This window comes from Anopheles aquasalis, chromosome 3 (assembly GCF_943734665.1).
Source record: "Anopheles aquasalis chromosome 3, idAnoAquaMG_Q_19, whole genome shotgun sequence".
Classification (NCBI taxonomy): Eukaryota; Metazoa; Arthropoda; class Insecta; order Diptera; family Culicidae; genus Anopheles; species Anopheles aquasalis.
Window position 1 is genome coordinate 60,956,561 of NC_064878.1, and position 23,840 is coordinate 60,980,400.

At 51.0% G+C, this 23,840-nt stretch overlaps 1 protein-coding gene across 1 annotated transcript in view; it reads left to right on the plus strand.

Annotated features, from left to right (window-relative positions):
• The window catches only part of LOC126574864 (protein scabrous), a 50,107-nt gene that overhangs the window by 19,915 nt on the left and 6,352 nt on the right, over nucleotides 1-23,840 (plus strand). The window contains exon 4 of the mRNA XM_050235261.1: nucleotides 16,590-17,207. Within this exon, the coding sequence (XP_050091218.1) occupies nucleotides 16,590-17,207 (618 nt within the window). The remainder of the gene's footprint in view (nucleotides 1-16,589; nucleotides 17,208-23,840) is intronic.

The following is a 23,840-nucleotide window of genomic DNA, read 5'->3' on the forward strand; positions in this document are numbered from 1 at the left end:
ATGGCAAGTCCGGGGATAGGTGCCGCGAACGAACGCGTAACCGTCTTCCGCAAGAAAGCGGAACCAACAGACACCACCACCATCGGAGAAGCGCCGAGAAGCTCGCCCAGGTTCGGATGGTTTCTGGCTTTTGTGTTTTGTTTTCCTTTCCTGCAACCGGCCACGACGGTGCTGTGTGCAGGGAAGCATGTCAGCCGGGAAGCGTATCGGTTGGAACTATGAATTTTTTATCAACCATCAGGCCTCATCTTGAGCGTAACGGACACACTGGAAGCGACGCGACTGGTCGGTCTCGCAGGGAACCCGAAGAGCTCCAAGTCCAAAAAACCAACTCCCGGACCGAGCACACACTCTCGCACAAAACTGTGATCAAAAGAGGAAAAGTCCACGCCCGGGGGATGGTGGTGGTGAACGCAAAGTAAGTTTCATGCAGCAGCAGCAGCAAGAGCGAGCCCATTGATGAGGGGCAACTTGGCGTATTTTAGCGAAAAAGTCCTTTGCTTGAGAGGAGAGGAGTTGGGATACTGTTTGAAGTAAATGTTGCGCCAGAAAACTTGCTTGCAGAAGCCTTCACGATTGCTTTTCTTCCGAACAAAGTTTGTGTCCGGTTTGTTGCAACGAAATTCCGCCGTAAAAAGCGGTCTCGCGTAAAACAAACGCACACAGCGAGAGTGGTTTCGGAAGCAAAAATGCAACGAAAGTGCATGGTCGTTGCTTTTTTTGCAGAAGCAGCAGCAGCAGCAGCATAAACAAGAGGTTTCTGCCGAATAGGGAGTGCAAAACAGGACTGACCGGAAGGTTCAATGGTTCCTCACCCCTTCCCGTGTTTGCCAGATTTTAATGACCTCGAAAAGGACTCAGGAGAAGGTTGACGACTGGATCGCCTGGTGCGCTGGTGCTGGTGCTGTTTCTCAGCTGTGCTGCCTTTTGCCAGATCCTTGGGATGCTCGGTTTGATTATGCGTCCGGCAACTGCGACCGATGATGGACCAGTCGAGACAGAGCCAGACGGAGCTAAAATGAAGCTGGAGATTGTATTTTGCGTTCGATGGACTCGGCCGATAGTGTAGCAGCTGGGTCACTACTATGGGATCGGAAGAGGTCAAACAGGAAGAGATAGTTTGTTGCAAAGTGCATTCTTTCGAAACAGAATATTCAAATATTCTAAATTGTAGTTGAGAGTTCCGTTATTCGACTTTTTGCTATCGAAACTTTCATACTATTGTTACATTCTGTTAGTCGTTCCAATAATAATATCATAATTGAACCTGAAATTCCTTGTCAAAAATGTCAAAAGGACATCAAATTTGTCTTCAAGGATACAACATTCAATTCCTTAATCCATCGATACCAAGTAATGCGCTGATTGAATATTTTTAAATCCCATTTCGAAACAAGAAAAAGCTAGCAAACAATGTAAACAGCATTTTTGGCCACCGAAACCCCGAACACAGCGCCACAATGCAAGCGAACGGGACGATACGGCAATCAACTGGACCGGTTTTTTCGAAAAAGGGGGCTATCAATGTCTTAAAGACTGCTCCATTCACGATTCCTATCCGTTGCCGTGCCTGCTGCTGCCTCGGATGGTCCGACATTGAGCGCACCTGTCGCTGTTTTCAAGTTTCGCTTCCCGCTTCTTTCGCGGTTCTTCCGAATTCTTTCGCCACGCAATCGCATCGCATTCAAAGCGACTCTCCAATGCTCCGAATAAGGGCCTGGTGCTGGAAGGCTTGTTGGTTTGTTTTAAAATTTCTCGCACAATTTTCATGCTTACTGCCGACCGAACTTTTCTCGCGAGCGTCCCGCGGTTATTGGTCCGTGATACGATCGTGATTATGATTTGTTTTCGCGTTTCGATTGCCGGATCCGAAAATTAACTAAAACTTCCCTCAGGCGATAAACAACCGCGCAACGGTGGGCCAACACGCACCAGCTAGCCATTTGCCGCCAGCCCGGTGGATTGCATTATTGACGAAACTTTGTCCCCCCGGAATTGTCGGAGAGCACGGGAGGTTGAAGTTGTCGAATGGAATTGATGTTTTCGGCGAGAAATTATTATCTTCACCGACTTCACGGTGGCAATTTCGTTTCGTTCGCTGCCAGTGAATTACTTGCTTGAAACTTTTGCTCTTTCGTAAAATGTAAATTAATGGTTCAGCCCTCGTCCCCCCCCCCCCCCCCTCCACACGTTTTGTAATGCCGGTTCCTTGCAACGATTGATTGGCATGAAAATCAATAGCTAGAAACGGAGCTGCTGCGAGCGTAAACAGCAAATAGCTAACGGATCTGGTGCGATGGTGCGAATGGTTTCTGTGGGGAGGAAAAAAAGAAGTAACTAAAGCACATTTTTCATTTGACCACACGGACGACTGTACCTACCGGTTGTCTAAAGCGCGATCCCAGATCTCAGGCCGGGATGGTAGATGGTCGTGGCAAAGAAAAATGGAAACCCATTTCCCCGCCTCAGGCACCGCGACCATCGCCTTGTGGGCTTTCTGAAAGCTTTTGTTGTAGCCCGGCCGCTACTGTGGATCATTCACAATAACAAAAAAAAAACAAAATGAAGAAAACTCCCGAAAGATAACATCGAACGCGGCGCAAATCGGCCAAAAACCGGCCACCGGCCAGGGCCACACGGATGCCCCGTTCTTGGAACCCGCGGAGGCGGCCTCGACTTATCCTCGCGGCTTCTCGGCCGATTTGCCGCCCGACTTCACTCTCTGCTATTCCAACCAATTTCTTTACATTTTTCTGCTCCACTTCTTGCCGACGATACTGCAAGGACCGGGCCAGCGGGTCCTTGTACCGGGATTGAACACTGTTCAATCCCGCCGGAGTTCGGGTGGGTTGCCGTTTTCCCGTTTTCTCTTTTTAATTCGGAAAACGAAGCACTTTTTGTCCTTCGATCGCTCCAATTTTGCTTCCATCGGGTGTGCAACGGGCCATATGACTGTGTGCCAGCTAGCATTTTTCGCCGGCATTCAGCGCGCTTCCTTTCTTTCTTCCATTCCTTCCTTCTTTTCCGGCGACCGGGCATTTATCGTGATCAAGAAGTTTTGCTATTCGATAGCCACGGGGCACGGCGCATTGCCAGCAGACAGGACATTGCCGCCGGTGGTTCTTTTCCTGTTGTTTTAAATTGGATTTGCCCATTTAAAATTAAATGAAGATCGGCTCGGCCATCTGACCGGTGGACCGGGGGAGGTTGGAGGCCAGACAGCGCCAGACAGTAGACTCCGGAATGCAGTCGAAGGATAATGTCCTGTCCAGGGAATTCCGTGGCATTCGTAGGCGGTAGCAGCAGCGGACGGTACAGAGGAAGAATCTGGTTTCGATGTCGAGACGCGATTGATAATGGGAAGCCCACCCCATTGCAGACATTCTGTCTGGTGCCGAGAGAGAGAGAGTTGAACTGTTGAATGATTTATCGCGCATCGAGAAGGATGGAGCACAAAATCGATAAAAACGGAGCTGATAGCTGGTCCCCAAAAAGTTGCTGGCGTTCTTTTAGGAGGCATTTAGCTAAATTCTCGAAGAAAAAACATATGCGGCAAACGATTTAATCATTAAAAGGACCCAGAAGAAGTAGCATCGCGGTTAGTGAGGGACTTACAGCTCAATTAATCATCAGCCAAGACGCCACGATGCGGGGCTCCGTTTGAAAACCAAAAACCACCGATTAGCGAGCATCAAAACCAAACCTACCCCGGGATGGTGGCTCAATCCCTCAATCATCTGCGTGTCAAGCGCAGCTGGTCCATGACCGTTCGCTCTCGAGACTCTCGCGCGAGAAGCCATCGCGCCGCCATCGTCAAGCGCCACGTGCGCCCCAAACTCTCAGTGTCAGTTAGGCTCCAAATTAGCGTACCAAACATCAAAACAGCCTGACCGAGGTTCTGCTCAACGGCCAGTTCCGGCATCGACATTGCTCGTATCCTTCAAAAGCTCGTGAAGCCGTAAATTGGTTGGTTGCCGAGTGGAAAGTGGAAAGGGACCAAGAAGCAGTAAGAAATCGCGTCAAATTCGCTCAACTTTCGGTGGCGAGCACGGACTAATGGGGTCTGAAGATGAGCTGCCGCACGAAACCCCAAACAGCTCGTTGACTTTGCTGATGATGATGATGATGATACCAGTGATTGTGACGCCTCCGATGGTGCTACTGGCGATGCTGATTATCGTCGTCGGTGGTGGTGCTGGTGGCGTCAATAATAATGAAGATAGTGACCGCGGATCTCTCACTTTTTCGCTCACTATCGGCGAGTTGCATCGAGGCGGAAAACGGAACGAACGCAAAACCAGCCCGCACCACTTTGCGTCAAACATTATTAGCTCACTAGCAGTGCTAGCGGTGCGAGCTGAGTGGAATGGAGAGGAGTGACGATAAAAAAGCCTCTCGCAACGATCATAGAAGCAGAAAAACGCCGAGGGCAGAGGAGTTTGTTGCGAAATAATAACATTTCCTCGCTCGCTCGCTCGGTCGCTCCTGCTGCTGCTGCTTCTCCGGCTGTGGTCGACAGCATATGATGTGCATACATCTTTTATGCTAATGCGTGCGTTCATTTATATTCCAACTTTTGAGGTCCCAGGTCCCATGCCCCGAGCACCCGAAACCAAAGCAGAACAAACGAGAACCCAGATTTGGAAGGCCGGTCCTAGCAACATAAAGAAAGAAATGGCACCACAGACATGCTGGATGCTCCTGGGGCTGCCGTGGAATCGACGAATCTCGTCACGCCTAATGGTCACACACTATCGAGATCGTGGAGCAGAAACCACGACAGAGAGAGAGCGGAAAAGAGGAGGAAATGGCCTGGCTTCGACCAAGGGATCCTGCCGCCAAAACAGCGACACAACTTGTGCTGTTCAACGGCATCGATGCTGATTTGCTTCCCCATCCACTGACACCAACACATTTGAATAGACACTCTCTCAAGTGGTAGCAACACCAGCAGCACTTCCTTCCGGCTCCACTCCCCGAGGGACCCCGAAAACGAAGAAAAAGCTACTGCTGCTGCTGGTGGCGATTGCGGCTGCGGAGAAGTGGTTTCGATGATGATTTCGATTCGTTTATGTTGCGGTTCCGGCCAAATTCGTTCGCTTGCTCGCTCCCTCACTATGCCTTTGCAGCTGTTACCACCCTGGGCGGTGGTTGGGGGGGGGGGGGGTATCGGTTGGCCCACACGCAGCACCGAAAAAGGGACATCTCAATGAATCTTCACGTCGCACAGGGCCGAAAGCGAGCACCGGTACCAGTTTCCTCTGGCCACTCACGCTTCCAGCTTCTCGATCCGGCCTTCCGCCGGTTTGCAAAACCAATGCAAAGTATGGCAGCATTGCCAAGAGGTGCCTGGCTGCCTGCCTGCAGCCATCGAGGATTCGAGGATTCGAAGGGTTTCTTCCTTTTCTTTTCGATTCCTTTCGCTCGTTCTCTTTCTCGTTATTTTCAGCTTTTTATTGCGCCTTATCGCTTGGCCTTTCTGGGCTGTGGGTGGGGGTGTAAGGAAGGATGAGGTGGGAGCAGCATCTTTATGTTTTCTTAAACAGATGAAACCCCGGGACGATGGCAGCATGGTAAGGCATGGGAGCGGTGGCCCTGCCGTGATGCTGCCAGTAAACGAAAGGGATGCTCAGCAAGGCACCCCCATTTTTATGCCGTCTCTGGGGCAGCATCCGAAAGCAAGTGGCCTCACCGGCAGCCGCAGAGGTGGTCAGCAGCAGTAGCATCGACAAAAGGATGCTGTGCGGTCGCAATGCTGTTTCGAGCTGGTGCAAATGTGTTCTCACGCTCTCTGAAAATGGTTGTGGTGGTGGATGGCATATTGGCACAACATTTCGGCCACTATACCTCCCCACCATCACCATCATTACCGGCACGATGGCTGGTTATCTCTGTGGACCTGTGGACTGCTCGCAACCGTGTGCATGGCGCGCACTTTACTTGAAGTGTATATGTGTACATACGGTGGAGCGCATATTAAGAGCAACTTTTGGAATGGTAATTCTTCTCGCTTGCGTGCACCCTTCTACCCTTTAGGAGGTACCTACGGGAAGCCCCACAGCTTCTCTCTGACACAGAGCCAGCCAGTAAATCCCATGAATAAAACAAACATCGAGCCAAAGGGATAACCCTATTTTCCGGGCTCTCTCACATTCCATATCTCAGCCTCCTCCTGGCCTGGTGGCGGCCTGGAAATGAAAATGGAAATCTGGTGCAGCAATACCAGGTAATGCGAGAGAGAGAGAGAGAGAGAGAGAGGGTTATGGCAATAGCGCAGAGCCTTTCGAATCCTTTTTCCGCTGCATTCCGGCCTCGCACCACCTCGCCTGATGGCATTATTTAATATTTATCGGTTTTTGCAATCCTTCGGTTTTCCATTCGGAGCTTTTCTTTCCTGTACTGTCAGGAAAATCGGAAAAATGGCACTTTAGCGCTGAGACAGGCCTCCTTGGCGCTTCCAGGCGACCAGCATTCGATCGATCTTTGTAGGTCTCCTTAGAATGAAAGCATGGGTTTCATGACATACTGCTTCTCCTGCTGTCGAAGTGCACAATCCACGTTACACTGCTGGGAGCTTCAGGGCGCTGCATCGCGAACGTGGCATGCCGATCGCAGCAGCATTGGATTCCACTGTTGATTTACCTTCCTTCCGGAAACAATTTTCTCAATTCTCTCACCTCATTCTGGAGCCCACGAAGCGGTTCCAGCGTTGGCAGACGACCTAGTGGCCAACGTGTACCCCGGTGCCTCAAACTCAGTCGCTCGCTCGATCCCGCTACCTTTATTCTCTTCCCTTCGCTCTCTCTCTTTTTCGCTCCCTCAATGCTTAACATTAAACATGCATCCCGAGTGGCCGTCCGTCGCGGTGATTCGGTATGAAATGCCACCTCACCCACGTTCCCTTACGAAAAAAAAAAACACTCAACCAAATAATGAGTTCTTGAGATAATTAGTTTCTCGTTGGCTGCACAACCCACCAGCACCGCCCCGCCATCCTCAACACAGCTCAACTCGTTGAGTCCCGGTCCGTGCGGTGTTGTTGTTGACATTGCGGGCTCTGGATTGCGTTGCGACAGTGTCAGGCGCTCGAGTGGGGCCACCTCACCACCACCACTTAAGAGCACTTGCCTGCCTGCTTGCTTGCCCCGGGATCGTCAAAACGATCGGCGTCGCGTTACGTATTTGGAGCGAAGCCAGAGTCCCCTGGAAGCCCCCCTCCCGCTCCCAAAACTCAAGGGTTCCAGCGCTGCGTGCTGCTCCACCATAAAAACGAACAGCCAGAAAAGTGCAAACACACATACACACCGGCACCGGCGCCACCACACGAAACACTCACCCTCAATTAACCTTTTGGTCGACCAGAAAAACTAAAGTCAACCGTTCTCACCGGCCACCATCCTCGGCACCAGCATCTTTTCCCCCCCGGGGGACCACCGCGTCCGCCATGGCCGCATCGTCGTCGTGCTGCTCGTGATCTGAGAAAGCCATTTTGAGACCCTTTTTTTGCGGCACCAGCAGCAGGGGGGGGGGGTGGAATGAGGGGAGGCCCTCAAAAAAAGGAAATAAATGGAGAGCAAAAAAAAAAAGGGCCACAAGGATCCTTTTCATCCAACCAGCACCAGCATCACCAACACCATCAACGGCGAGGCGAACAGACGAGGTTGAAGAAGACATTGACTGCTCCGCATTGCCTCGCTCTCAATGCAGCCACTACCTTTCTTCTCTCTCTCTCTCTCTCTCTCTCACTCTCTCCCCCGCACTCTGTCCGTCTCGCTGAGTGTTACGCGTTTCCGTTAGTGTCCCATTTCCCAGAAGAGAAAAAGGGGCAGCAAACGGCGGTGGTGACCACCAGCGAGCCAGCCAGTCCGTGTCTCCTTCCCTCGCAAAACCATCTGCAATCTCTGATGTTGATCATTTAGCTTTTTACCATCAATTTCCCTCATGATATCATTGCCATCGTCCATTACGTCAACTCGTTGACAGCCACCCGAGAGGGGAGAAGGGGGGACAACAGCCCCAAGAGCGGATACTCGATGTCACCGCATGAATGGAACACCGAAAACCAATTCATTTGACCCATTTTCTATTGGTTTTCGATGCTGCTTTGTTTCTCGCCTTTGCTTTGCTTTCTCTTTCCTTTCTTTTCTGCACCATTTTCTGACACCGGGCCCACGCGCTGTGTACGTGGTTGTGTGGTCGGTGTGGGGCGCTGTTCATTTATTCATCTTCTTCTCCGTTGGCTGATCCGGATCCGGTGCTCTGCTTCTGTCGCACCATAACCACTGTTAACGAAATGTGCTTCGAGACACGTTTCTCGACGATGCTGCAATGTTGGGCTCAAGAACGGCAGCTACTGTTGTAAGATGCACGGCGAGCACCAACCAATCACCAGAGGGATTAGATGTGCCTGAGAGAGGTCAGTGTAAAATCAAGAAATTGCCCTCGATAAACCGTCCCATCCGAGCCCGAGCGAGCGTTTCATTCGTCATAAAACATAAATCATACCCTGGGAACCCGCAGTGCGATCGTGCGTTTGCTTTGCGCTTTGCGTTGCCGTTGACGCAACCGGGCAAATGAAGGCAGTCTCTGCGTGTGTAATGCGTGCAAAACATGTGCCTCTATTCATCATCGGAAGGGACTAATACAGTCAGCAGCAACATCCATTGCCTGTTCAAGTAGCAGCAACATTCTCGTTGGATCTTTATGCCACCGGGGATGGTTTTCTATTTCCCGAATGCCTTTCTCGGTACTAACCGCATACCAGTCTCCCCCCCCCCCCCCCCCCCCCGGGGGGTCTTGTGGCCTTTCATTCCCTCCCCACTTTTAGGCCCCTTTGGTAGACATCCCTTCGGTGGGAATAGTAGCAATTCAGTCTGCGCTGCGACGATTTCCATTTCTTGCTCAAGCTCAGTCACATACAGTGGGGTGGTTTGATGGTTCCTAGGGCCACTGTCTTCTTCTTTCCATTCAGCTCCTAGGTAAAAAGAACCTCCCAACCCCGGGGAAAGGTCAGAGGATTGGTGTACGACTAGGGACAACTTTAGCAAAAAGCCCTCAGTATCCTCGTCGAAGTCGAAGGTCGAGCACCGCAACTGTTGCAACTGCACGTCCGGCCGGCCAGTCGCCCTGCCAGCAGTGAGTCGATGCAAAACGATGACCTCAGAAGCTCAGTGATTAAAGCCCCAAAGGGTGCACCCACACCGGGGGTGGCGCCGGGAACCGGGAAACTTTCAAATTGAATTTCCGGATCATTCGCTTACCGGTTGCTGCCGTCGGTCTTGCTACCGTTTGTGCGCCTTTGCACCGTAGCTAATACACAGCGGAGGAAGCGAAGAAGAATCAGACAAGTTGCAAAAGGGGGGTGTTGCATTTTTCTTTCAACTTTTCCACTTTTATCATGTCGCTGACCCACGGCGGTGACCTCGACAATACAACCATCGAGCTTCCTGCATCGATGCATTCCGTGTCCCCCGGTTTGACCGGCATTGCACTAGAAGGAGTGCCGGACGGTTAGGGGGTGGTTTTAAATAAGAATTTACAATTCCTGCTGCTCGTCTCGTCCTTGAAGGAAAGTTGTGCTCGTCGTCTATTGTTAGCCTCACAATGATGATGATGATGATGATGATGATGATGATGATGATGTTATTCAATCAAGGGACAACTTTAATCATTTTACGTTCTAAACGTAGAGGCTTCTCCGCAACCTCAAAGAGCAGGCAGCTAGCAGCAAGCTTTATTTAGTTAAATTTAAAACTCGATAACTTGCTCTCTCTCTCTCTCTCGTGTCCATCGACCATCGCTTGGTCTCTGCACTGCTCAGCGAACAGCAAACACTAAGGTGAGCTGCATTCGCCGATGTTTATCCAGCCAAATGGTTCAAAACTTTCGCCTCGACACAACCCACTACACGGGCTCCCGTCTCGATTAGAGGGTGCAACACATTACGGCGAAGGTGTCCAGGAGTGTGACCCCCATGGTTACACGGCACGACTGCTGATATTGACACCTCATCCTCCTCATGCACCTCGACCGGTAAATTGAAACTGCATCATCTCCATCCTCCCCAGAATGTGTCTCTAAGGCCTTCAAGGACCTGCATACTGCCGTGCCGTATGTGTGACCGTAAACACACACATAGAACCACACTCTGGCCAGCGATTAGAGAGAAGAGAGAGCACCCGTTGGCCTGATGTTCATTGTTTGCGCAGGCAAACAAATCCGGGTGCAGCCTTGATAAAATATTCAACCAATATAGTGTCCTTTCATGATGCTCCGGATGCTGGTGCTCCCGGTTGGCACTTTGTAACCATAATGGGTAGCCAGGGACCGCCTGTAAGTGCATTGAGACAGAGAGAGAGAGAGAAAGAGAGAGAGAGACAAGAGAGAGAGCGGCTTTTGTGGAGTGCCACAAATCCTGTTGCACGGCATGCTGGTGCTAGTCCGACTAACCGACCAGGCTAAGGGTGATCCCCATCCAGGGCTATGCTCTTTGATGTTTGGCGACGGCTGCGATGGCTAGGCCTGACACATGTTGGCCATGCTTTCATCTACTGTCCGCGGATGCATGTGTGTTCCGGTGCGTTCAAGGTTTCTTCCCGTATAGTTCCTCGTCCTCTCCTCCTCCGCCAGTGCCATTAACACAAGATGGAGGCTTTCGCTCTAGCTGGTATGCACTGACGACGTGGCGTGACGTGGAGCTGTGGCACTTCAAAGGGAAGGACAAGCGGGTGGTCACGTTGTAAGTCTGCACAAAGTTGCTCCACATAACGTAGAAGGGATTTTCTCATTCCGGTACACTTCGTTGGACAGGCAAACTAATACACAAATCATATGCGCCAGTGCACCCGTTCATTGCCAGAATGTCTTTTCGGTTGAATTTGGACGCTGCTGGTGCTGCTTCAGCTGGCCATTGCAGCGGAAATAGCAATATGCTTCGGTTGAGCTACACTCTGTTTGAGCTCACCTGGTGGTAACTTGTCATACAACCAGCTTGCTCTAAAAAACCAAAAAGAATCTTTCGGTGAAACGGTGAATAGAATAAAGGCGGAAAGCAAAACACCTCCAACTGGTGCAACGCTCCCGAGTCCGGGTGACAGCATAGATTGAAATATCTTCTTAAGTGAATTTGTCACACCACAAAGCTTGTGCGACATTTGCTCCATTCTGCTCAAGTGCTGGAACGCTTCGAAATGGGAAGCCGAGCCGAGCCACCTGCCGGGCATCGGTGAAGTGAGCGTTGCACCGGATATTACGTTTTACCGGTAGTTTCCCACTTTTTCCGGTGGCGATTCGACGGGCAACTGTAGTGCAGGCATGTCATCGAAATGCAACCCTGTTACCTATTTCAGGTTGAGAAGATTTCTAAAGCAAAGTATATAGTAATTCCAAAGAAATGTTACACTCTGAAGTGTGGCAGGATGAAGAATATTTTTTCCTGCCAACGCCACAACCGTTCGGCGATGGTTTTGAATTGGATTTCATAGAAAGCGAGCTCGTATTTTCCGTTTACAAGCGGTTGGAGCTGCTGGAGCTTTCATGTTCCCGGTAATGTATTTAGTTTCAATCAAGCGAATAGCTGAAGGATGGAAAATTAAAAGCATGCTACACTCAGCCTGTGCTGCCGCATGAAGCTGTAGAGTTTTTTTCTATAATTGAAAATGAAATCGAATATCAACGGGAATAGCGAGAAGCGATGCTGCTGTGAAGATTTCGCCAGCATATCGAGCCATTTCTAAGTGTAGAGAATTGGATGGATTGGTCGGATGTTACCTCGCAAAGCGAATAAGAGTATATTTCGCAACCAAAATGAATTGAAAAAAGGAAAGTGCATAGAGTTGGAGTTGCTACAAAAATCATTCACTGCATCTTGCTACCACGAAGTTTAGTGTTTGCATTGTGCATACTGTTACTTCATTTCATTAATGATCGTTGGCTACAGAGCGTGGTCGTGAATTCAATGGATACAGTATTCTGTAAAAAATCCACTCAACAACTCATTCAACAGCACCTCTCATGAAGTGCCTGCCGGAATCATATGTTTCCCTTTCATTTCGATGCATTAATGAACGAAAATCAATAGATCACGCAGGGCAGAGATGATGGCAGAGAGAGAACGCAAAGCGAAGGTTCGAGTTTTTGGGCCGCGGAATCTGTGGCTCTTTCGTCAATAGCCACCAACCAACAACCATCAACGAAATGAACAACCGGCGCCAATCGCCACTCTTCTGGAAGCCAATGGCGAGCCACCTTACCGTTCAGGGACACACAAAAAAAGGGCCCAATACAATGTGTGCGATGCCGAAACCGGACCGCGCAATACCGATGAGAGTGTTAGGACTGCCAACGCGCATCCCACCATTGGGAACATGATTGAATGCGAGTTCGCGCGCACCGTGGAAAGTGCAACAAACCTGGGCTGGAGAGGAAATTGCAAAATTCCTACCCCCGTTGGAACAACGGACAAAAGGAGACGGAACACATGCTGCTTCCTGCTGTGCTGGCACGAAATCACTCAACCGAACCGCGGACCTGGAGCTGGACCTACGGACGCGAGAACAGCCTCAACATAAGCCCGAACCTACTGGTCCTTGCACCAACGCGGTACAGCCCGAGTGACTGAGTTTCATATTCCGTGATTTTTCACGCAATTCGCTTACCCCTCGAGGTAACCCCTCCACCGGCTGTAAGCCCCTTGGTTTGCGTTGCTCCGAAACCTGTTCGAACTGTTCCGGGTCCGGCACCGGGTGCATGGTAAAAACTATTTGCATTTTTAATTAAGTTTCTTTTCGAAGCCACACTCTCTCGCTCACTCGCTCCTGTTTGCAACACAAGGACTCCGTTCTTCAACCGCGAACGTGTGCTGTATGGCGTGCGCCCCTCCCTTACTCCAACACAAACCAACAGATCACGAATGCAACAGCATTTCCACGAAAAAAAGGCGCTTCAAAAAAGCACCACCACCAGTTCCACTACCACCTGGAGGTTATTTTGTTCGAGCCTTTTTTTTTGTTGTTGCATTTTGTTGGATGGATTTGGGGTGGCCTGGTGGCCGGTAAATCTGCGAAACGCTCGGTCCAGTGCTCAGGCCGTGGCGGAACTGGGGAGCGAGGGCAGATTTGTTTATTCACCTGAAAAGTGCAATTTAAGCGATTTGTTTTAATTTCATTATACCCGGACGTTAGTTTGGTGTGCCCGGAAAGTGTTCAGCTGATGAGAATGAGACCGCAGAAAGTGGGAGAGTCAGAGAAAGAGAGCGTGCCAGAGAGACGATGGAGGCGCCAGTGTTTTGTTGTTGGGAAACGAGGAAAACAGAAAGTTTTACACTCAAACACGATGCCCGTAGCGGTGTGCAGCGTGCAGCAACATTAATTCATAATAAACCTTCCCCCCCACTCCCCTTGGAATGATTTACGGTTTGGCCAAAGATCCGGTTTCCGTTTACCCGATGGTCGTTAGGGAGGAAATGCAAGGACAGAAAGCAGAGTCAGGGCGGGTTTGGGAGTTGCTCCTAGTGCTCCATTGATGGTTCGCTAGACAGGTGGCTTTGCTAAAAATGTAAAAACCGCACACGCTAGCTAGCTGGTTAGCTTTCGGCAAAATGGAGGCGAAAATTCACTGAAAAATGATTCCAACTCCCACTCGATGCTGGTGGTGTTCTAGATTTTCGGGTTTTTTTTTCATCATATTCGTACTCCGCTTGGCGCTAGTGAGCTAGTAACACAATTTAATAATCGTTACTCAGATCGTGCACAGCTTCCAGCGTTCAGCAGAATGGCAAAAAAAAGAGAGGAAAATGCTAAAAAGCGCCACACCCCCCCTGGGTGAGATATATGAGCGTTGGAAGCTGGAATAAGCGCACACGTGTCTGTGCGCTGCATAAGCAGAATGCGGAAGAGCTTTTTTTGCATTTGCACCATCGCCGCCTAGGTCATTTCTTCCACAGCCGGTGATCGCACACAAAAACCCGGGCCATGACCGAGCTCATAATATGCGGTGTACCGTATGAACAAGAGCAAGGCCCCTTGCTATGGTGCTGGCTAGGTGATATAGCGCTAGCACAAACAAGCTGTGCCCACACAACGGGAGCAGAGTGCACACCTTCGCACCGACACCGGAAAAGTTGCCCCAAAGTGTAGGGAAAACACTAGCAGCACAGCGCGGTACGCGGTCACGGTGCTCTGTAGCAGCTTACATCCTAATTTTCAACCTCGTTAGGAAGCATCCGGCGCGTTCTGTCTGCAGAGAGCGGGAGAATGAGAAGGAAAGGTTAAGAGTGGTTACGGTATTTTCTTTTCGCCAAACTTAGTAACGGCCATTGGTTTTTCGTGCCCGTTTCGACGTGAGGCAGTTGCAGCGGCGCATTGTGTTCGCATCGCTTCCATCGCTTGCACAGCGCCAATGGTGCCGCTTCGCGAACCAGGTAGTGCTCGACCGAGATGGCCTCCCGATTGGCCTCCCGTTTGTCGACTATTTTCATCTTGTAGCTTTTTTTTTGCCTTGCCTCTGGTTTTCCGTCTTGCGTTTTGCTCTCTTCTCTTGGTTCAATTATTGAGGTACCTCCAACATCGCCATTGCCACCGGCGCCCACTGCCAGTAACTGTTTGCACAAAGCGCTCTTCTCTGTTCTCTTCACCAAAAGCAAACGCGAACGAGTAGCTTCATCGTGGCATGATTGCGATGCTGCTGCTGGTGCTGGTGCTGCTGCCGGTGGCGTTAACTACACACGTGGAAAATTGGACACGTAAATGATACGATATGGTACGCGGGTAAAGTCGCAAGGTAGGAAATACCCTCAATCCGCTCGATCGGTACGATGGCTGGGGCTGCCGGGCACCTAAGGCACCTCAGAACGGGCTCATTTGGAGGCGCTAAAGTAGCTCGTTGAACGTTTTTCATTAGCCAGCGAAGCCGTGTGTGACTGCGCCCCACCACACCAACAACGACATCAACGAAACCATCGGCCGGCAGAGGTGCAGTGGAAGATGAATTTCCGGGACGTGCTCAACGTGCCCCCGCCGAAGGTCTTCCACCACCGTCAGCGAAAACTAATTGCGAAGTGAAAAGTTTACCGAGATTCGGCGTCAGCTAACTAGTGCCAGTGGTGCTAGTGATCTACAAAAGGGATCGCTGATCTTTCTGATCTTTCTGATCCAATCCGCCAAGGGCCACCAGCATTCGATTCGGATGGATGGATTATTGTGATCCAAGCGGGAGAGAGCGGTGATGCTACCGCATTCACTTCGATGCTCGATGGGCCACGATCTCATCAATTTGCATTAGCCTTTGCGGCAAACTTCCGTGCGCTCGCTTGTTTACAGCCAACCGCTGGTTTGCAGCAGCAGCACCAGCGTTCGAGGTACCAAAGTTTTACTTGCTTTCGATTCCACCACCAGGCACTGCCGCAGCGTGAAAGTTGTGTCCCGTAGTATTAGTTTCGGTTTCTCGGACGGATTTCCCGGTGTCCGTGATTTCGCCTCCACCGGAATTGGATCGACCAACAATCGGATTACAGTAATTGCTCTGCTCTGCTCTGCTCTGCTCTGCTCTCTCTCTCTCTCTCTCTCTCTCTCTCTCTCTGCTCTGTTGCTTTGGTTTGCCAGTGAAGTTACCCTGTGGCATCCAGTGCCGTGTTCGTCGGCGGTGAACCTTGGTGTCCCGGTTTGCAGTGAGTTGTGGTTAATTAAGTTGATTGAATGTTGCAGATCGAAGCCAGGAAGTCGCTCGGCAAAGGCCACTGCCAGTGAACGACACACACATACAGACACAAACTGCACCATAACGGTCACAGGAGCAACCGTTCGGGGTCGTGAGTAGCCAGCAGCTGCCGGTTGATGGTGGTTGGATGGTGTAGTGTTAGCCCTTTTGCTCTTAATTACGTACATAATTCGATGCCAGCTTGTCGGTTCGTGTTTCGGGTTGTTTGAAATGTTTATTTTACACCCCTTGAGAGGGGGGCGGGGGGAGGATGCTCGAGTAAAACGATATGATCAAGCACACTGGACGATCCGGACCATCGTACGTCCTTCCGCCATCCTTCCAGCAAGCCAGGCGCTGGTTTGTCTGCGAACGAAAGCGAACATGATGTCCATGGGATGGAAAGAAGGGTGTAGAGGGGTCGGGGGACGATTAAGTTTCTTGAAAATTAAGCCACACTGGCCTCACCACACTTAAAGGGGTAGTGTGTATGCTCTGGTGTTGTGCTGGGAGTGGAGTTCATTAGGCCGGAAACGAACCGACTCGGTTTCAATTCGTTATGCCAAGAGTTAAGACTGAAACTGACTTGTTCGTCGTCATTTTTTTTTTTTTAGAAAAGTAACCATTTATTCCAGAAACTTGTTCGGTGCCCTCATTTCCAGTTACATTTAACATTTCCAAACCAAAATTGCAGTTGAAACCAACGAGGACGTTAAAAAGGCAAAACGTAGACAATGAATTCAAATTTTCTCAAGCGAACAAGAGGGACTCCATCGTCCCTTGTATTTCCCTTTCTGCCGAACTGGTGAAGCCCTCTTTATTCCTCTAACACCACAATTTCAACAAAACACATCTAACCTCGCACTCGATTGTTACTTACTCTCTCCCTTTTACAGCACACGGAAACCGAATCTGCCGCCAGTACGGAGGATGCAATCACTGGGCCAGCCCAGCTACCACCCACCATCGATTTTGTAGAACCGGAGGCCGACCATCGGATGCGGCACCAGCGCTTCATCCGCCAGCAACTTCACGAACTGGAGGTGAAGCAATCGGTTCTGAAGCGCCAAGTAAACGAACTGCACGGCCACCGCTTGGCGGATCGGTTGCGTAGCGTCGAGATCGAACAGCGCCGTCTGGCCAGCGCTGGGTTCAACGTTAGCCGCCAAGTGGCTTCACTGGACAAGCTGCACGGATCGATGCTCGAGCTGCTCGAGGACGTCGAAGCGATGCAGACAAAGTTCGACAAAACGGTACCGGATCTGAGGCGCGAAATTGCCAAGGTCGAGTACAGTGTGGCGCAGGTCGTATCGGAGCAGGGCCTGGTGCGTGAGGAAGTCCACAACACGGCTCGTAGCGTCCAGGCGATGGCAGTGAGCGTGAGTGCGCTGCAGGAGGAACGTAGCACCGTCCGTCAGTTGCAGACCGAGCTACGAGCGTTGAAGGAGGATGTAGCGCGTGTCCGTTCGGCCACCCAGCTACACCGTGAGATGGCACACAACCGGATCGAGAAGGTAAGTTACGGGGCCGAGGGGATAATTTGAAAAATGAAAACCTATCCCCTCCGTTTGAAAGCCAATACGCTATCGTGGGAGCACAAAGTTTGCAGTGAGATGAGTTGTAGCTTGGTGCATCGCGCGGAATTCCAATTCTGTGCCAGGAACTAGAACCTCCGAAGGTTATTTATCATTTCGTGTACCAGCAGGGCAGTATACTTTCCCCCAAATGAAAAATGGACGCTTTCCCCTGAAATAGAACAATCCAATTGCACCGCACGATCGCCTGCCATTCCATCATCGCCTACATTGGCCGGTAGCTAAATGGAATCAACCACATGCACTTGCGCTGGTTCTCGTTACACAGGACCCGTTCGTGGCCGGTGGCCTGCTGGTGCCATCGGCTAACGAAATGCAACGCGCAGCTTCACTTCACGGGGGGGATGGGATCGTGCTTAAAACAAAAATCCCGCATCGAGGGCACAAAAACCCATTTTCGACCATTTGACGCTCCGTCGGACACATTCATTAGCTCGTCACCTACCGTTCTCCGCCCCGGAAAAGCCACCCCAGCGACGATGTAATCCCCACCGGTGGGCGCCACTGTTTCACCCTCCACCTAGCCACCCTTCGGAGAGCGTTAGTGTCTAAGTTCGTTGATTTACTGTCGGCCCATCCCCAAAACCGTCCCGGTATCTCTGCTCTCCTGGGTGCTCTCGCGCGATAGAGGCGCTCCGGGACATTCTAGCGCACCGGGACCGAGGTTTTCTGGGACACCCCACAGCGCCATACGTCAGCCATGGATCAGCCATCGCTCCAAGCGAAAGCGAACAGTTGACAAGCGTGAAATTTAAATTACCTGCAACACACGAGCGTGCTTCCTGCATCCCTCTGACGACAGGACCCCCTGTGGCAGCTCCCAGCGGCGCACCTTAGAAACAATCTACACGCTTCCAGGATTCCATTCACCAAGGAAGGGATGAGAGAGGAAGGTATCGAGGAAATTTGACATATTTCTACGTTTTTCTATCCCCACGAGGCACCTCGTGGTAGTGTTTTTTTTTTTCGTCCCTTACGCGCCATGGAGGCGCATGGTCGCTGGTACGAATTTGGTTGCGTACTTACGATGTGCCCGTGCGATACACTTATGCATCCAATGTCAGGCTGTTAGAGGACGATGTCGATCCATCGATGAGGTCCAAAACCTAAATCCCCCACCCCGCGCGTCCAAGGGAATTCAACATTCCGTCGGAGGCACAAATGCAAATTACCATTCGGGATGTAATGCAACGTCCCTTGCGGACCAACGCACTCGCTCGCTCCATTCCCGGAATAGCAAATAAGCTCGCAGCATCAACGCAGACCTGTGGTGGCTTCGGGCACACCCGAAGCCCGAGCAGAGCGAAGAACATAACATTCAATTACTGAAACAACGCCCAGGCACCAGGCACTAACAGTAGCAGCAACAGCAACAGCAAACGAGTTAGGATGGCGAGTGAGTTTAGATGTTCGTTGTTGATGGCATTTTGCCCAACCGACCGACCGACTGGCCATCCCACGGACAGAATTGTTGTCCATCAGCGAGCGCACTAATTGAAATGGACGCTCACTCTAACGCTCCCGTTTATTGTCATTATCTCGCTCTTTCACTCGCCACCAGCTTCGGCTCCACTATGAAATCATATTTACTGGCGCGGAGTCGCAGAGTTGGAGCACCACGGTGGCCACGGTGGCAATGAGTGTAATGTAATTAGACAAACATTATCATAATTCTCGGCTCGGCATCGTTTCGCAAATCGATCGCGATAGGGGCGCAGGTTCAGAGCGACTAATCATCGAGCAGCAACATGGCGGCCTACGATAACACAGGCCCCATCGATTGGCCCGAAAAAACACGTTTTAGGCGTTGGTACGAGTTTAATTGAATTGTGATTGTGGTTGATGGAGGGGGGCCGATGCTGACGATTCAGGTGTTCCGCGGAAGGGTGGTGGTACTGGTGGTTAATGCTGCGGTAATGGTGATTGCTTTTCCCGGGAAAATCACCTCCCTCGAGTGCTTGCTCCAATTCCGTCCAATTCGAGGCAGCTCTTGAGCGCTTCAGCTCCAATGATGCCACTTCGTCACCGCGACTGACGAAGCCAACACCTGCGTCCGCTCCCTACTCCCAAGTGCCCTCCGATCCAGCAAGTACTTCTCGCTCGCAAGGTGTAATGAAGCATAATCGTGACGCGACGGTGCCGCTGGTTCTGCTGAGTCGAAAAGAAGAAGAAGAAGAAGACACAGGAGTAGAGCCACGCAATATCGTGATTCGGGATCGATTCTTGAACAAGAAAAAAAACGATGCCATCCCGATGAGAAGGGTTCGAATGAGCTTCGAGTCCCCGAAGGATATAGAGAGTGCGGGACCCTTGCCAAGCCATGCTCCGTTTTGCCAATTCATCGTTTTTAACCTCAACACGAGAAGATGCTGGTGATGCGCTCACGTATGAGTGTCGTGTGAGGTGGAACGTGTTAAAGTGCTGGCGCCTGACGCTTGGCACTGGAAGAACCCAACATGCATATGCCCTCGATTGCTCTCTCTTCCTCTCTTTTTATCCATCCCAAACCGCCCCAACGCTAAAGAGGTTTTTGCACTTCTCTCTCGATAAGTCGTTGAACTCAAAGCCCGGGGATTCTGGTCCCGGGGAGGCCAATCCAGGCATCCAGGCGCAACCGAAGCGTTGCATCACGTTCAAAGAAGAAACACCATGGCCACAACCCTCGTGACCTCTGAAGTCGATTCCAGTGTTTCAACTTCAAAGATGCTTCGGCACTGGAAACAATGAACAGCGACTTCTTTTCTCTCCCTGGCAGCTAGGCCAAGGGGTTGATGGCAAGCCGATTGGTCCACGCTACTCACTACCATCGGTCCGTGGTGTTCGTACGCTCGGTCTCGAACTGGTGACCGGGATAAGCACTCGATGAAGCACTCGAGATATAACGGGGAGAGAGAGAGGGGACGAGAGCGAGCGAGTGAGGAGACAGGGAATTTATGCATGATCGCCTTAATACGGTTACGTTGTCCGCAACTCACAACACAGAACAGAAAGCACCGCAGCAACATCGAAGGTGGTTGGAGGGCGGACGGAATCGGAGGACAATCAGAATTTATTATGAAATTACCTTATGACACAAATGTGCGGTGTCTACAAGGCGATCTACCTTCTCCGGGACCACGGGGGGAACAGGTGAGCTGAGCGGTAGAAATGATAAAAGCAAAAAGGAAGAGAAGGAAATTGCGTTATTATATTATGCTGCATGGTAAAGGGAGGCAGCACCCACCAAGCGCCGAGGCTTTTTTGCATTAAAAACCCATCTCAGGATCAGGTCTTAGCCTTTTTCAGCGCTCTGGTTTCTGGCTTCCCGCTTACCACCAGGAATCGATCGAGACGAGTGAGAGGAGACGAGGTTGGCGTTCGCAATATCATCTATATCGATCGGCCAATAATATTGCGAGGGACATATTAAAACATAGAAACACACAAAGGCCAGTAATAACATCGACGAGACGGGCGACACAACGAACGGTCGTTAGAAATTGAATCATCAGCTCAGGGGGAAAGCAACCAACCACCGAGGAAGGATGTCATTCGTTTGGTTCCGGGCCACCGCCAGCCACCGGGAGAGAGTCGCCCTTGGAGATCCCGATTGTGCCCGAGAGCGTTGATTACATTTTAATACCATTTCCAGCGTGATGCACTCCCCCAATGGTGCTGCATTCGTTGTGCAATTGTCATCATAACGAACTGAGGCCACGGGCCAGGATATGGAATTGGCAAATAGAGCTTGTATAGAGACAATAAAAAGCGAGTGGAACAGGATCTGTCACTCGTCCGCTAACCAACAGGGAACAACACGGAGACAATGTCAGGCACGCCAAAAAGGGAAGGGAAGCCAGTGCCTTCCATCTGTTGCAGGGTCTGTGTCTGCTCGCTGTTGAGTAAACATCACTTCAGTCGCGCTTGTCCAATCTGAGCTCAGTGCTGCTCTCTCTTACCCTCCGGTACGATCTGTATGCTGACAAGATGTTACAATGCGCACTCGAGAGCATGATGGATTGAAATAGTTTATCCTGGTTTGGGAGGGAGGGGGGGGGGGGGGCACTGGCTAGGGCACTCAACAACATTGGGCCACGCTGGTTCTAGTGCATTCGAGGACTTGACTTGACTTTTGCTGCGCTTCACCTGCACCAACGAGAACGAGAGAAAGAGAGACAGATGTGCAGCAGGATAATCCGGTGCTGAACGACACTAATGTCGCCATATGCACGGTACGGTGTGACAACTTCAAACACCGCCAACGGCCAAAGCCAAATGCATCCCGCAATCCAGCATCCAATCCATGAGCTCGGTCATGCTCATGGTGCACCCGTTCCGCAGCTGCTTAAGAATTGAAGTGAGCAAACAGAGCAAAGAAATACGCCAGACAGCCAGCACAAAAGGATACGCGAAAGGATCCCGCTCCCCGTTAGGGGATGATCTGGTATGTTTGACGACGACGACGACGACAACCGTGCCACGGAACGTTCCCTTTTCAGCGATGCACTCGTGGTGCTCTCCCCCGCTCTGACTACACAAACTTTGATCCCACCGGTGGCCGTTTGTTTTCGGATCCTGGAGTATCACCAGCACCAGTAAGCTTAGCGTCCTCACCCCGGGGTGCTAAGACAGCAAACCAAGAAGACGACACGGCCTCGAGCCGTGACGCTACCGAACTCCCACAGTGCTCCAACGCGATTTGTCTCTCCAGCGCCCGTTCACTCGCTCGCGACCGGAAATTCGGAAATAAATGAAGACAGAAACGAGCGGCGGTGGTGTCCGCGTTCGGAGCTGCACGACACCGTGTTCTTCCGGAAAGCCCTGGCGTCGCAATCCTCGCGGGAATGTAAGCGGAAAATAAATAAACCGAACGAAAAGGAAATTTATTGCAAGATGCATCGAGCCCCCGCTCCGCCTCCGCGTTTTATGCGAATTTCAGTAGCACGAATTTATGATGCCGCGCGCGCGCGCACTCACTCCGTGCACCAGATGCTTGGATCTGGCTCCTGATGGTGTCACTTTTACGCGATCATTTTCGCGAGCGCGCCCGCGCGCTGGAGTAAGCTCATCTACGGGATTGCACACTCGGTCACGGGTCCCAGCCACAGGGTCCGTGGTCTGTAAGCGATGGCACAGTGTCACGATGGAGTTATGGGCTAATGTTATGTGGGCTTTTGCCACTCGTTCTTCGTGTGTTTGAGTACCGTGCATAAAGCGCTAGTGTGCAGCGTGACCAGCGGGTTACACTAAGCCCCACGGTAGCCAGCAGCGACTGGCTTTACTGGTTTGTCATAAGACACGAAGCTGCTGAGTGGTGGAATGGAAATACGGGAGAGGTTCTTGGAAGGGCTGATATATGGTCGAATGCTCCGGAACTATCCGCGGCTATTTGCTGGAGATGTAATCTACTTGGTCTCGTGGCTTGTTCCAAGGAGTAGCTCCAATTGTTTGCTTTGGGATTTGCTCGCTTGACCCTCTCTAGGCCGCTCTAGAGGCTACGAGGAACGTTGCGTAACAGGATCAACAAAGGTTTGTCAGCAAAGGAGATAAGACGAAAATGGAAAACAAACAAATGGGATTTAACTGGAAATTGCAAGGCTTTTCAAGCTATAGAATTGTGGAACTGAATTGTCCTGTTCCTGGAAACTGAGATCAATTGTGAATAAGATTTGTGCACAAACTACTGAAATGGTTGAGATCCGCTTGTAATCTATTAAATGTTAATTGCCTTTCAATGCCTCACATCACGTTTTACTGAAACGCACACATCATGCAGTACCTTATACCATTCGAATAATATGATATCCGGACCGACTACATCCCATGGCCATTTTGTGTGGCTCTTATCTGCCCATCCATACGACACCATTGTTGGAACGACTCAAACAGGTGAGGCCAACCGTTCGGCCAACCGTTCGGCCAAGCCGCACACCACACGAAATGGTGAACGATGGACCATCCTTCCAGTCCGGCATCTAAAATTCACTCAACAGCAACCACGAATTAGGGCGTTCGCGGACCACCGGAGCGAGGACACACGAGATTAGCTCCCGCTCCGAGAACCAATAAGTACCGGGGTTCCCGTCGGTAAATGTGCCAAAGGCCTTGCATCGTGGCCTGCCAGCATCACGATTAGATGAAAGAGCTCGCTGCTCGCTCGCTGTGTTGCATTCTGCATCGTGGTTGGTTGGTGTTGCTCGTGCACTCGACGGGACGAATGCCATGCCATGCCACTGGCCGTCGCATTGTACATGTCGCAATTTCGTTCATTTGACAGCCAACAACAACGTGCGCGCGAGGCGGTGTCATTCGCGGGTCCATCGGTCGGTCGGTCGGACCGTGTGGCGTTACACAATTCCCGATTGGAATCATCGATCAACGCTCGCATGGAGTGTCCACGCGATGGAGTGCCAAGGACAGCCATATTGGGTTCTAATTAACGTCGCATCCCCCTGCGATGGAGATGGACCGAGAACGGCGTCGGATTGACAGCCACGTTCGAGGCCACAAATTGTGATGAATTGGCTTAAAGTAGCACTTCAATTTGCCAAACCACCGGGCACCGATCTAGGC